Genomic DNA, 14,948 nt, shown 5'->3' with positions numbered 1-14,948 from the left:
CTTGTGAATGCTATCCTTAAAAAGGCCTGCTTGTAAAGTTGGCCCTTAAATGATACCTGGAAATTTTGGTTTGGAGAAGGTTCCCATTTCCTAACTGACAAGAGTGGTTCACTGTGCCTACACCGTTAGTCAAACAATGTGGTTTATTCTGAACATCTGTTTTCTTACAGGGAATCTGGAGTTCTGGCATATGTTAGGCAGATGGTGCCTCCATGACCAGCACCCAAAAAAAACTTTGGGCACTGAGTCTCTAATGAGCTTACCTGGTGGATTAAAATTTGTATTTGTTGTCACAATTCACTGCTGCAGGAATTCAGCATGTCCTATGTGATTCCACTGGGATAGGATTCTTGAAAGTTTGTACCTGGTTTGCTCCAGATTTCTATCCTGAATGCCTTTCCCCTGTGATGTTTTTTGTTTTATATTCTTTTGGTGTAATTAAGTCTTAGTCATTAGTACAACTGTATACCAAGTCCTCTGAGTCTTCTTAGCAAATCAGGGAACCTGGGGGTGATTTTGGAGACTTACAGTAGTCATTTTTGGTAATTTTTCTTTCTCAAGGAACTAATCCTTTTCATCTGAATTGAATTTATTGGCAATGAGTTGCTCATGATATTCCTTTATTATTCCATTTCTCTCTAGAATCTTTATTGATGTCCCCTCTGTCATTTGTGTTGTCTTGACTTTCCCCTTCCTCTAACTCCTCCTTGTCCTCCTTCCTCTCTCTCTCTCTCATCAATTTAACTAGATTTTCAATTTTACTGGTCTTTTCAGAGAACCAGGTTTTTACTTCATTGTTTTCCTTCTCATGTTTGTTTATTTACGATTTCATTGCTTTGGATGTTAACTTTATTATTTCCTTCATTATATTTTGGATTTGACCTGCTTTTCCTTTTTCTAACTGTTTAACATGGAAACTTAGATCATTGATTATTGGCCTTTCTTCTTTTCTAGTATAAGCATGTAAAGCTATAAAGTTTCCTCTAAGAATTCTTATAGCTTCATCCCACAAATTCTGATATGTAGTGTTTTCATTCTTATTCATATTTTAAAATTCCTTTTGTGAGGTCTTCCTTGATCAGTGGGTATGTGGATAAATCATGGTATAAGTATGACCTGTAATTGTTTAATTTCCAAGTATTTGAGAATTTTCCAAATATCTTTCTGTTAGTGGTTTCAAATACAATTTAGTTGTGGTCAGAGAATATTTTCTGCAAGACTTTTTTTTAAAAAAAAAGATTGTATTTATTAATTCATGAGAGACACAGAGAGGCAGAGGGAAAAACAGGCTCCCCATGGGGAACCTGATGCGGAACTTGATCCCAGGACACCAGAATGAGCCAAAGGCAGATGCTCAACCACTGAGCCACCCAGGGTGCCTCTTCTATAAGACTTTTAGCCTTTTAATATAAATATATCATTTTAAGGGTAAAAAGACCTGTTTTTTAGCCAAGCATATTCTCTATCTTGGTGAATATTTCATGTGCCCTTGAAAAGAATGTATATTCTGTTATTGGTTGGTTGAATGTTTTATAAATGTCAGGTCAGGCTGGTTAATAATGTTGTTCAAGTCTTTTCCATCCTTTGACTTTTTTTGTGTACTTGTTCAATCAGTTAGTGGGAGAAGGCTATTGAAATCTTTAGTTCGAAGTGTGAACTTCTTCTTTTTCAGTTCTGTTTTGGCTTCATGTGTTTCTAAGCTGTTATTAGGTGTATATGCATTTATGATTGTTATGACTTCCTGATTAATTGATCCTTTTATCTTTATGAAATATATATCTTTTTCCTAGTAATATTTCTTATCTTGAAATCTATTTTGTATAAATACATCTACTCCATCTTTTATGATGAGTGTTTATATTATATATCCTTTTCATCCTGTGACTTTTTCTTTTTTTTTCTGTGACTTTTTCTAATGGAAATATTCATAATTCCTTTTTTATATTGAATAATAACAAGAAGTCTTTCATTTTCTGAGAACCGTTTCTTGTATTTTTTTTATTGGAAAATATACAGAAAATTTACTACTTTAACTATTTTTATGTGTGCAGTTCAGTGGCATTAAGTTCATTCATAAATGGGCATGGTTGTGTACCAATAAAACTATATTTCCCAAAACAGTAGGCCAGATTTGGCCCACTGGCCATAGTTTGCCTAGTACTTTTCTAGAGTTTAATTGATTATAGTCTGCTTTCAAATAATGATATGCAAAATTTTCTGATTAGTTAAGAAGCTTACTTTATTCTCATTTTCTCCTTCCTGGTCTGTGTTACTTTTATAATACACTTTTATATATGTCATCAACTCTATCATATATTGTTATTTATTTTATTTTAAATTTTTAATTATATGGTTAAGAAGATTAATTAGAGAAAATGTCTTTTACATTCACTCATCTTTACCATTTCTGGCACTCTGTGTAGATCCAGGTTTCTATCTGGTATCCTATTCCTTCAGCTTGAACAACTTCTTTAATATTTGTATGTGTCTGTGTGTGTGTTGTGTGTTGTGTGGTCATTACTTCTTCAAAGATTTTTTTTCTGTCCTCTTCCTCTCTTTTTATGGGACTTCAACTACATATGCTAAACTGCTTGCTAGTGTCCCACAGGTTATCAGGTGCTGCACATTTTTTTCTTTTTTTTTCTCTCTTTTCCCATTGGGATTTTCTATTATTCTGTGTTCTGAAGCCCAGTTATCTTTTGTTCTAATGTTTAATCTGCTTTTTTTGTTTGTTTGTTTGTTTGTTTGTTTAATCTGCTTTTAAGCCTATACAGTGAGTTTTTATTTCAGATACTTATATATTATCTCTAGAATTTCCATTTGATTCTTTTTGGGGGGGTATATTTTTATTATATTCGTGTTATTCTTGAACTCTTGAACATTTATAAGTTTTACATTTTTTTAAGTTTTACTTTTTTTTTTTGCTAAATCCATCATCTATTTCTTTTGACATTTAAAATTACAATTCGGTTGCATTAATTACAATTAATTATAACTACAGTGTTGTGCAGTCTTCACCACTATTTCCAAGATTGTCATCATCTCAAACTGAAATTGTGTAACCATTAACCAGTGACTCACCACCACCCACCCTCCCTCCCCAGCTCCTGGTAACCTAATTTACTTCCTGACTTTATGAATTTGTCTATTCTGTATATTTTATGTAAGTGAAACTATGTAATATTTGTCCTTTTTGTCCAGCTTATTTCACTTAGCATGAGGTTTTCAGAGTTCACCCATATTACAACACATATTAGAACTTTATTCCCTTTTACAGCAGAATATTCACATTGTATGGATATACCATATTTTGTTCATCCATTCATCTTTTAATAGCACTTGGGTTTTCACCTTTTGGCTATGTAATAGTGCTGCTATGAACAATGGCATACAACCATCTATTTGAATCTGTTTTCAATTTGGGGGCAGTATATACCTAGGAGTGGATTTGCTGAGTCATATGGCAATTCTATATTAAGCCTTTTGAAGAACTGCCCTTTTTTTTTTAAGTAAAATAGTGGATGTCTAAGTCAGAAGAAATTTACATATATCCCAGTTCTGATTGTATGAATGAGGTGTGCCATAATTAATTTATCCACTCCTCTATTGTAGTACATCCCTATGCAAATATCTTTGTGTACTTTTGTGATTATTTCCTTAGGATAAATTTCCAGAATTGGTATTGCTGGGTCAAAGTGCTTGTTCACTTATAATTCTGACACATATTGCCAGATTGCCTTCCAGAAAGATAGTATATTTATAGTCCCACCAACCACATTTAAAATCACCTGTATACCCAAACTCTCTTCATACTTAGTTTTAATTTGGATTTGTATTATATGAAACCTATTTTCATGTTTGTCAATTTTGTTTTTCTTGTGAGTTTACTAGTTTATATTTTACTAGTTTTTATATATATATATAAATATATATATATATAAATATATATTTTCCCATTTACAATTAAACACACTCAGGGTTCTCCCATTTTACAAAATCCACAAAAAGCCTTTTTGATCCTGTGTCCAACTCTAAATACAAATCTGTTCTCCTCCTGTAGAGTCAGGTTTGAACACATACTCTTTAAACGTGAAAAGAGTGGTCTAAACTCACACTCTTTACTTCCCTCCTTCTCATTCATCCTCATAGGATAGTGTGGCTTCACCCCTCCCACCCCATCCAATGGACACAATGTCCAGGGGACATTTTTCAGTCCCTTTGATACATTGATGCTATCTCCTTCTTGAATACCCTTTCTTCTTTCCTCCTGTCTTGTTTCACTCATCTGTTTTCTTCCCCACCTCTCAAGCTGCTTGTCAAAGTGGAAATAATAGTTATCCTTACCATTAATAAAGCAACCATGAGTTATATGCTTTATATACATAATTGAATTTAATCTTCAGGTTTTCATGCTGTGGATGAGAAAATAGGCTCACAGTGTTTTAAATATTGTAGGCAGCCTCTAAGACAGCTTCAAGTGATTCTGCCTCCATTTATTCATATTCTTTTGTAATCCCTCCCCCCCTCCCCCCGCCCCGAGTCTGAGTTGAATTTAGTGGCTTGTTCCTAATTAATAGAACATAGGAGAAGTAATGTGATATCATTTCTCAGATTAGGTTTTAACAAGACTATGGTGTCTGTCTTGGGTGTACACACTCATTCTTTCTGTGCCTCTTTCTGAGCCCATGTAAGGTCCATCTTGCTAGAGATGCCACATTGTAAAGAGAGGCCCTAGGGGGAAGAAAGGTCACATAGAAGAGAATTTAGGCCCTCCACCCAACAGCCAGCACCAGCTGCCAGCCACTGCGTGAGCCTTCTTAGAAGCAGACTCTCCAGCTCCAGTTAAAGGCTTCCAATGATGACAACTTGCCTAGAACCTCATGAGACCCTGAGTCCGAATCAAGCCAAGCCATTCTTTAATTCCTGATTCATTGAAACTATGGCATAGTAAATGCTGTTTTAAACCACTGAGTTTGGAGTAATTTGTTACACAGCAATATGTTATTCTTCTAAGATTTCACACTTAATAAATACTGAAACCAGGATTTGAACTCGTATTTTTTTTTTTAAGATTTTATTTATTTATTCATGAGAGAGAGAGAGAGGGGCAGAGACACAGGCGGAGGGAGAAGCAGGCTCCATGCAGGGAGCCCGATGTGGGACTCAATCCTGGGTCTCCAGGATCAGGCCCTGAGCGGAAGGCAGGTGCTAAACCGCTAAGCCACCCTGAACTCGTATTTATCCAAGATTACAAAGCTTCTGGTAACTACCATTCTGTTTTTGTCAATCTCCTTTGTAGGTTCTTCCAAGTTTCTCTTCCTCTGCCTCTTTTGTGGATTTCACTAGCATTTTATATTTTACCTCTTTTTTTCCTCAAAATATGCTCTCATAAGTTTAGTCTCATCAACATGTACGTCTTCAGTTGCCATCTACCAATGATTTTCAAATCTACATTTCCAGAGAAATTTTCTCATAAGCTCCAGATTCATATATTCAAATGTTCATTAAACCTCTCCACCTTAATATCTAACTCTTCACACTCAACAAGTTCAAACAACCCTTACTTTCATCACACCTGCTACTATTCCTAGTTGAGTAAATAACATCCACCAGTCTTCTACGTACCTAATCTGAACTCTGAATCAATCTTGACTCTTCATATTCTATCGTTCATCAAACCCTATTGATTAGCTTATAAATAATTCCTGTAACTATTCAGTTCTTCATCTTTACTGATATCACCTGCACTATGACACTGTGGCACTTCTGATGTATCTGCTTCATGTTGTAGCCCTTTGATTCAGGATTTTTCAGATTTTTAGGTGCAGCCTGTTAGTTCATAGAAATTAGTTTACTAATTTGTGACCAGCAGTCTTTAAAAAATGAAATAAAAGTAGCATAGAAAGCAGAATGCCATCTTATTGAGTAGATAGATATTCGGTGTGCTATGTTGTAGAACGTTCCTCATTGCAGGTTTTAATCAATGAAGTTTAGAAAAACAGTCTATTCTCGATGCTGTAGCCAGAATGGTTTTTCCAATCAGATCATATTTATTGCCTTGTCTAAAACCCTTGTGACTTTACATGGTCTTCTTGGAACTCTTCAGCATGCCATATTTGGCCCTTAAAGACCTGGGTGTAGCTTACCTCTAGCTACATTCTCTCAGCATCTAAGCTCTAGCTGAAATAAATTGAGTAGTTCCATGAAGACTATAATCTTGCTTGCTTTTAGCATCTGAATATGCCATGTTTTCCCTTGAGTGCCCCCTAATCTTCATCTGTATTACTTTTTTTTTCCTATCTTCCTCACTGGATTGTTAAGTTTTCTGAGGCCAGGGACTGCTTATTGTTCATCATTGTATCCCAAAGCCTAATGCAGTGTTTGTGCTGAATATATAGGGGGAGTAAAAGGATGTTGAATTGATTCACTAGAGATAGAAACATCAAAAAGATCTCAACTTTAAATATGATAAACTATACAAAATGAGGTTAAAGTGATCTTGTTACAAAGAGTAGTATATTAAACTTAGTAAGAAAGTCATTTGGATCTCAAAAATTGCTGAATGGTTGACTTGAAACATTATTTTATCAGCAAAATTTGTTCAGATGTCTTCTATTTAACAATGTTTTTACATTAAAGGTATTTTTTCCCATTTTACATTAGAATCTTCCAGAAGTAAATACTGAAAACAGTGAAATGTCAATGGAAAAATCAGAAAACACCATCATACAGAAATATAATTCTGGGCAAGAAATAAAGAAAGATACTGTGAGTTTTTGTTTCGATACTAACTACAGAGAAAAGGAGAAGAAAGAAGGCTCCTTTATAGAATTCATTATAGAAGGTAACCAGCATACTGAGGTTTTTAAAATTTATTCATGAGAGACATACACTGAGAGAGGCAGAGACACAGGCAGAGGGAGAAGCAGGCTCCTCACAGGGAGCCCGATGCGGAATTCGATCCCGGATCCCAGGATCATGACCTGAGCCAAAGGCAGGTGCCCAACCACTGAGCCACCCAGGTGTCCCATATTGAGATTTTCTAATTTTATATATGGAGGGTCCCCCTGCCTCTTTTCTTCCACAAATAAAGGATCTGTCAAAGTGCTGTGGAAGGCCCTTTACGAAATTTAAGGGAATATCAATTATATAGTCTTTGCTTGGGGGATCCTGTATTTTTTTTGAAGAATCACTTTTTCATTTGTATATGTCTTAAGACAGGCTTCTTCTGAGCTATTTTGGGGGAAAACTGTATTTGTCTTCCCTTATTATTTACTCCTTGGCTTTTTGCAGTTTTCTGCATTCACTGCTTTGTAGAGTGTGTTCTCTGGGCTACCAATAACCTTCTGATCTGATGATCAGACCTAGAGCACTTTCCTTAGTTCAAATGGCCTTTTTGTAACCGCTGAAATAATTTACTAATTTGTCCATCTTGAAAAAGAGTTGCTTCAAGACCATAAATTTACTGTATGAAGGTATTCAAACCTAGGCTGAACAACCACTTGGTGGAGATGTTGTAGAGAGAATGAAGACTAAAGCCCTTCAAGTCCTGAATTTTGTATTCTGGGTTATTTTAACATTATTGGAAAAACTTGAAATCTGTAGTTAAAACCCAGATGAATAAAATATAGGTCCTTAAGTATTCTATACTTTTGCACAAAGGTATCCCCACATTTTAAAATACTTACAAGGCAATGAATAAAAAATTGAGGATTGTCAGTCTTGAAAAACTAGCAATTCTGGATCCTAGATAGTGGTAAGAAGAAAACCACAGACCCAAAATGGAGTCACTCTGGTTGAGAACCCCATGCCAGCAAACCAAAGCTTAATACCTAACCAAACTGTAGCTTCAACCCCCAGGAATGTAACCTTTAACCAGTCAACCTGGAATTTCCTGGTCAGCAATAACAAATCCATTGATAGACCTCTTCCTTCCCTTGTAGGAGGGTGACCTTGCCCAAAACTGTGAATTCTTTGCTAATAATTCCCTTTTTCCACTCATTCTCTACCTTTAAAAACCTTTCCTTTTCTGTAGCTCAATAGGGCTCTTTTCTATTTGCTCAATAGAATGCTGCCTGATTCAGTCAGTCATCTAACAGTCAATTAGAGCTTCAGATTTCCATGGTTAAATTTGTGACAGTAGTACTAGAAATTAGAGTCTAACTTGTTAGGATAAATTCATTTTTATCTGTACAGCTGGGTGTTTACATGGAATTGTACTGTGTGCTCAAAAGGCAGTGTAACAGACTAGAAAGCTAAAAACCATTTTTTAATATCCTTAACTTGCCGCTTTTTAAATCAAAAATACTTTTGCTCTTTTGAAATAAAAATTTAACATGGGCAGCATGCTATATAATATATATGTGTATACACACACACACACCAAGTGAACTCGATATTTAGGTAAAATTGGTATCATAAGCTTTGTGGAATGGCCAATGAAATATTTAAGGCTAAATATATTTTTACTATGTTCTCATCATGACAGACTTACAGCTTTTTGAAAAAAGCTCCAAGAATGAATTTGATCCTGTGATACCTCAGGATGAAAATCAGAGTGAAATCTCCCAAAGCAAAACCCTCTGCACAGAAAAAGAACTAATTAGTCAAGGACAGACCTTGAATGACTTTAGAAAAGCAGTTACTTCAGAAATAAAAGACAAAGTGGGTTCAGAAAAAGACCACGGATGTACAGAATTTAAATCACCAAACAGTTCTTTTTTAATGGCGATAGAATCAGAACAGACAGACCTAGAAAGAACTGAAGGCTTCGATCTTCATGCAGATGTCCAGCTGGAGGTTGAAAATAACAGAACATCATCTAACAGTATCTTAAGTGAGATGGTTCACCATACAAATCAAAAGAGAGATGTTTCTGAAGATCAGTCATTCAAACGATTCACATTGCTTCCAGGGATTCAAGAAAATGCCACAGAGAAGGATATTACAAATAGTGACCAAATCAAAGTAGATCTGGATTCCTCTCTAAATGTAAAAAAGGATGCTGTTCAGGGTCAGAAATACAATTTACAGGAGTCAAGTAATGTTATGTCAGACAACAAACAATGTAAAATAAACCAAATGCAACTGTTAAATAAAAAAAGTAAGTGCGGCATATTGCCATTTAAGCAAACTTCAGTTTTTCAACAAATCTGTAATGATACTTCAGAGAAACCTGAATTAACTATTCCCCCTGATACAGCAGCAAACCACATCTCATCTGCTTTCAGTGAGAATTTGAAAATACTTAAGAATTCAGACAAAAATGTTAGTATTATGCCTATGTTGGTGAAACCCAACTCAAGCCTCGGGGAAAGAACTATATGGAAAAATCTGAATGATATGCACACTAGTCAACTAAAGAACTGTTTGGGATATTTAGAAAACAGTGCGACCATTTCCCATCTTCAGGTTAACAATGAGAATATACATACTTCAGAAGCCAAAGACATGAAAACTGCTGTTCCTACGAAAACTTCCACAGAAATACAGTCTTCCAATAAAGAGAGTCAGATTGAGGAGAATCAGATAACTGAAGCCACAAAAAATGACCTCTTACTTTTTGTGAATGTCAATGAAAGACAGCATTCATTGTTAAATAATACAGAGAAAACAGAGTCATTAAATGACATCGTTTCAGGAAAAATTTACAGTGAAGGACAGCTGGAAGAATCATGTTCATTTCACATAAAGCCATCTGGAGATTTAGTAAACAGAAGTGCAAGGTCACCCTTTGATCTTTCAACTTCAGATAAAAAAACTGAGAAAATTCCAGTATATGTGAATTTCTTAGACCCCAGTCCTTGGTCAAAAGTAAATCAAATTGAAAGTCAAACAGTGAGCACTTCAACTTCTAGCATTCCTTTGTTGCTGAAGGAGAGACCAGTGGGCCCATCAGAAAATAAAAATACGGTTTCAGTGACACTTTGTGAAAATGATCATAATGGTATCAGGGATACTGGACCAGGTAAGAAAAAAGTATTTATGTTTTCTTTTGAAATTTAAATTTCTAATCCTTATTCCTGTTAAAGGGTCTCCAAACCGATTGTATTTAAAATGAAACCATTAGGGTTTTTTTCACCTAGACCTAAGATACTCCATATATGTATTTATGTAAAACTAGGAAAGGTTTTATTTAAACCTAAGTGGATTTCTTTTCACCTAAATCTGAGCAACTAATATCAACATGTACTAAGGAGAAAATGCATATTGGAAATTTAAAAATTTCACCGAGGACCTGAAAAAAGCAGAAGCGACCACAGGTCCATGTCATTAATTTTAAATTAGGAACAACTACTTAGTCTTGCAGTTTTCTGTAAGGCTTCTGCCAGTGGGCATATTTATTCCTTTTCATTCTATCCTGAAAAAACTTCCCTCACTTTCTTTCCCCAATTTTCCTTTCTTAAGACTTAATTTTTCTACTTCTGGTTTCTGTTCACCAGCACTAGAATCCAGCTTTCTTCGTTTTACAAGCACTGCTGAGAGAACATGAATACATTTCATATCATTGGTATTTGTCACTCACTTTCAACAGAATCCTCCTAGTTGGGTACCAACGTTAAAACATGCAGATGTTCAATATTCAGAGAACAGTGTATTCTAACTACCATATGAAATAACACTGTCCAAATTTTACTTTATATAAATACTGTAGGATAAAACATAGATGAGAGGTAAATGGATGAAATACATAGGACTTAATGATGGGTGTTGAAGCTGAGATGGTCCCCAAGTTCATACTCTTATTTTTGTGTATTTGAAGTTTTTCCCCCCAAATATTTTTTTTTAAGATTTTATTTATTTATTCATGAGAAAGAGAGAGAGGCAGACACAGGCAGAGGGAGAAGCAGGCCCCATGCAGGAAGCCCGACGTGGGACTCGATCCCCAGACCCAGGATCACGCCCTGAACCAAAGGCAGACACTCAACCACTGAGCCACCCCCCAAAATATTTAAAAAACAGAAATAAACCACATATCACATCTAAGTGCTGCACACGTTAAACTGAACAATGAACAAGTTCAAGATTCTCATGAAGAAAGTTTACTTTGCTAATAGCAATCTCAAAGTTTACAAGCAAAGCTGTGAACAGGCTTCAGAGGTACTGGCTTCTTTAAAAAAATGGCAATTTACCAATTGAACTTTGAAAACTTGGGAAATTAAAAGCAAAATAACGTTTATCATACGTACTAGCATAAATGGAAAAGTAATGCAGGGAAAGAGAAAACATCAAAATATAAAATCTCATTTTGCACACTGTAACTTTTCTTCTAATAAAATATATTAACTTCAGATTCCATTAATTTTGAATCTCTTGAATGCTGCAGTTAGGCAGATGCTGTTTTAGTTAAGGTGGTGGTATCACATTTACCATTTTCCCACAGGGCCTTGTAAGTTAAATCTCAATGATATAAGGATGAAAGGGGGGAGATCTAAAATTCTGTAGAAATTCAACTTCAAAAATGTCCACTCATGAAAGATACAAGTATCTTTTAACCTTCAAAGCTCACGTATTTCTCTAAATAATTTTTATCTATTTATTAAACTTCAGTGAACTCTACTAGTCAGCTGTTTGTTGGTCTTCTGTGGCCAGTTTTTTTAAAAACATACTATAGATCCGACTTTTAGTTGATTCAGACTTTTTCCCATTTATCTGAACTGTTAAGATGCCCACTTAATGTGTTTACATCTATGGTAGTGCAATAACCAGGGGAATGACGGTAATATTTTATGGGAGTTATTTTATTTTAGAAGATATTATACCATCTCACTCATTTTTAGTGTGAAATCAGGTTTTAGAGAGTAGCAATAAAATTGTTACCTGATGAAATGTTACCTGAAATGAAATGCCCAACTTATATTAAGAGCAAAGTCAATGAAAACTATAAAATGTTCAAAGTAAAAACAAAATAGAAATTGTTACTTTTTAAATACAAAAGCATAGATAGGATCAGAGAAAAACAAGTTCAGTCACTAAAATGAGTGCCTGGAGAATAAAATTCAGTTGTTACCATTTCCTCTTTGTCAACCAGATACTACTAGCATTAACAGAGTTGCTGACACTTTGAATAACTCGAGTATCCATCCAGATCCCAAGGGAGAGCCCAGTGAAGAGAGGAATGCAACTGCAAAGACTTTTTACGATTCTTCTTTTCCCACAGAACACGTAAGTCAATTAAAAATATTGCCGAGCAGACCTTAGTGAGCTAATTCTACAGATATGTGTAGAACTGTATGCATCTGGATGCTTTAAGACCTAACTGATCTCCAAAATAATATCAAGAGGGCAACATGGCACCATTTTTCACAATTAGGGTTGATGGAAAACAGCAGGAAAAAGTCACAGTGTATAAATCAAATAGATATAATCCAGCTTGTTTTGGGAAGGACAGTGTGAGGTAGTGTATTATGTATGTATGTACTTCTATTTTTTTAGTCACCTAAATTTGGGAGTAGTGGCATTTCAGCATTTAAAATTTTATCTTAATAAAAGATGCCTTAAAATAATACAATCAATTAAAGCTCTATTGTTCTTGATAGTGCTTAAGTAGTAATTATATCATTTTGGGAAGCTAATGCAGAGGAAAATTTATTTTAAATTATTTCCATTAGGACACATAGTATGTGACGGGATCAAATATCCTTACTATATGTAATATCAAGTATGGATGTATATATATTCTAAGCAAAGTATTTGTAGAGATTATAGGAGTCCAAAAGTCCACTTGTCATATGAAATGCAACTAACTACAGCTGACCAGGCTTTTGGTGAAATGTATAAGTTATTTTTATCTTGGTAAAACTAGCACGAAAAAGGCAATATTGTTCAAAATCTTAAAAACAGGCAATCATAGGTGTTAACTGCTGAAAGGTATAATCTATAAAGGTTCGGAAAGATTACTTAAGAAAAACAACTGCACAGTGACAGATTTTAAGTCATTGTATATTTTTAAAATTTTGAGGTACACGTTAAATAACTTTCTTATTAGCACCTATAAAATAGAAATTATAGCAGGAACACAGCCTTTAGCAGGTAACAGCTTTTAACAATGTATTTTATTTTCCTTTTTAAATTAAGTTCATTTAAATTTTAAAATACTACCCCAGGCTGAAATAAAGAGGACTTGTAACCTGCCTGGGGAAATTTTAGGCCAAAGACTAGATCTTTTTACTCAAGCAGAAAGAGGAGGTATAGAGGTAAGGAAGTGATTTTTAAAAAGAAGTGATAGGAAAGGAAGGAACAAAGATATGTAACAACATGTCTGGAACTAGAGTTATTGCTGTAGGCCACAAAACCTCAAGCCAAATAGGACAATTTTTGTTAAGTGTAAACTTTAAAAGACACTACACATCCTTGATTTTCCAGCCAATCCCTGCTCCTGCCCCTCCCAAGTAGGTAGTTAAGGGGAAGAAACTAAAGCAGGTATGTGTAAATGTCTTTCTCTCCATCAAGATAAAAAAAAAAAAAAAATCAAGGATTCTGGAAAATTAGGGAATTTGTACTTGGTATCAAATGCACCAAAATGTATCAAGCATTGTGAGAGCAAAACAGAACCATTAAATCCTACAGACCATCAGTTTACCTCAAAATTAGCAACCTAAGTTGAGATTTGATATAGTTCTCTAGATCTATTCTCCACATTTCATGGATGACTTACAGGGCCAAAATGAATGTGAGTTAAAGGACGTATACTGGGCACTTACACACCAGACATCATCAGAAATACACACTTACGCACATATTTACCCATTACCAGTTACTCTACGATAGCATCTTGCAACTAAATGGTGCCGGAAAGAGTGAGGCCATGAAACTTAAATGACTTGCCTATGGTCTCTGGGCAGTCCGGTGCTGATCTTGTGTTTTCTGTTATTTCTTAAGAACACAGGCAGTCAACTGTGAAGCATCGCCACAAGGATCAGCGATTAAGATTTTAAGGGCTGACTAAAGAATTCTCAGGAGCCAAATAAACCCATTCCAAAGGAGCAACCCTTAGAGAACTGAGGTTAAATGTAAACATTTAAGCTCATTTAAAAATTACTATATAATCTCACTTTGAAAATGTTTATACATATACCACCCTTTCCAGTCCAATTAGATTTTTAATGTAAGGCAGTACTCGAAGATCTTCACAAAGATCTGACAACAAATGACATTCATCATAGCCTAATTTACAACAGTAAGTATTTCTCAGCAACTTAAATGTTCAACATATTACATTATGGAACATGGAATATAATGGAGCCATGTTCTTAGACTTTTAAGAACAGAGGAAAAATGCTAAAAAATGTTTTTAACACAGACTAGAAAATGATATGAATATGATCCAGATCTTAAAGTGTATATATACACAGAAGAGACCAGAATATTTACATCAAAATGTTTAATGGTAGGTGAGATTTTAGGTAATTTTTACCCTGTTCATTATTTCTAAAATATACAACCTTTTATCAGAAGTTTTTTTTTTCAAGAAATTAACTCAAATTTATTTTTGTGCAGCCACTGACAATGGTTTATGAAAAATTTTAAAGACCTAGGAAACAGCCCATAGAGGGGGAAAAGCAAGATATGAAAGTCTATAGACTGACCAGATATGCTAAAAATAGAAGAAAAAAAAAGATTAGTAGCATACAATACCAAAACGTTGACCACTCTCTCTGGATAGATTACTAGTGATTTTGGTTTCTTTATACTTTTCTATTATCTGAACTTCGAACAATTATTATCAGGAAAAAATTCTTAAAATGAGCAACTTAGGTATTTTTAACACAGTATTAGAAGTATGACCCAATGCAGTGCCTTGGAAACATGCCAGCTTCCAAATACCTCACTGCTCTTTCCTGTTTGTGAACAATGGTTCCCTGAAGCACGAGAGGAAACCTGTAGTACAAGGAAGTTTCTATAGGCAGTCTCCCTCCATTAGCATTTTTAGAGAAGATACAAAACAT

At 34.8% G+C, this 14,948-nt stretch overlaps 1 protein-coding gene across 17 annotated transcripts in view; it reads left to right on the top strand.

The window, feature by feature from the left end:
• Positions 1-14,948, top strand: part of CCDC73 (coiled-coil domain containing 73) — a 139,440-nt gene that overhangs the window by 121,957 nt on the left and 2,535 nt on the right. For all 17 annotated transcript variants that reach the window (XM_072791027.1, XM_072791028.1, XM_072791035.1 and 14 more), the window contains 3 exons: positions 6,664-6,844; positions 8,489-9,967; positions 12,032-12,165. In XM_072791027.1, coding sequence (XP_072647128.1) covers positions 6,664-6,844; positions 8,489-9,967; positions 12,032-12,165 — 1,794 coding nt within the window. The remainder of the gene's footprint in view (positions 1-6,663; positions 6,845-8,488; positions 9,968-12,031; positions 12,166-14,948) is intronic.

Source organism: Canis lupus, chromosome 21 (assembly GCF_048164855.1).
Source record: "Canis lupus baileyi chromosome 21, mCanLup2.hap1, whole genome shotgun sequence".
NCBI classification, from domain to species: Eukaryota; Metazoa; Chordata; class Mammalia; order Carnivora; family Canidae; genus Canis; species Canis lupus.
This window is presented reverse-complemented; position numbering and strand designations above follow the sequence as displayed.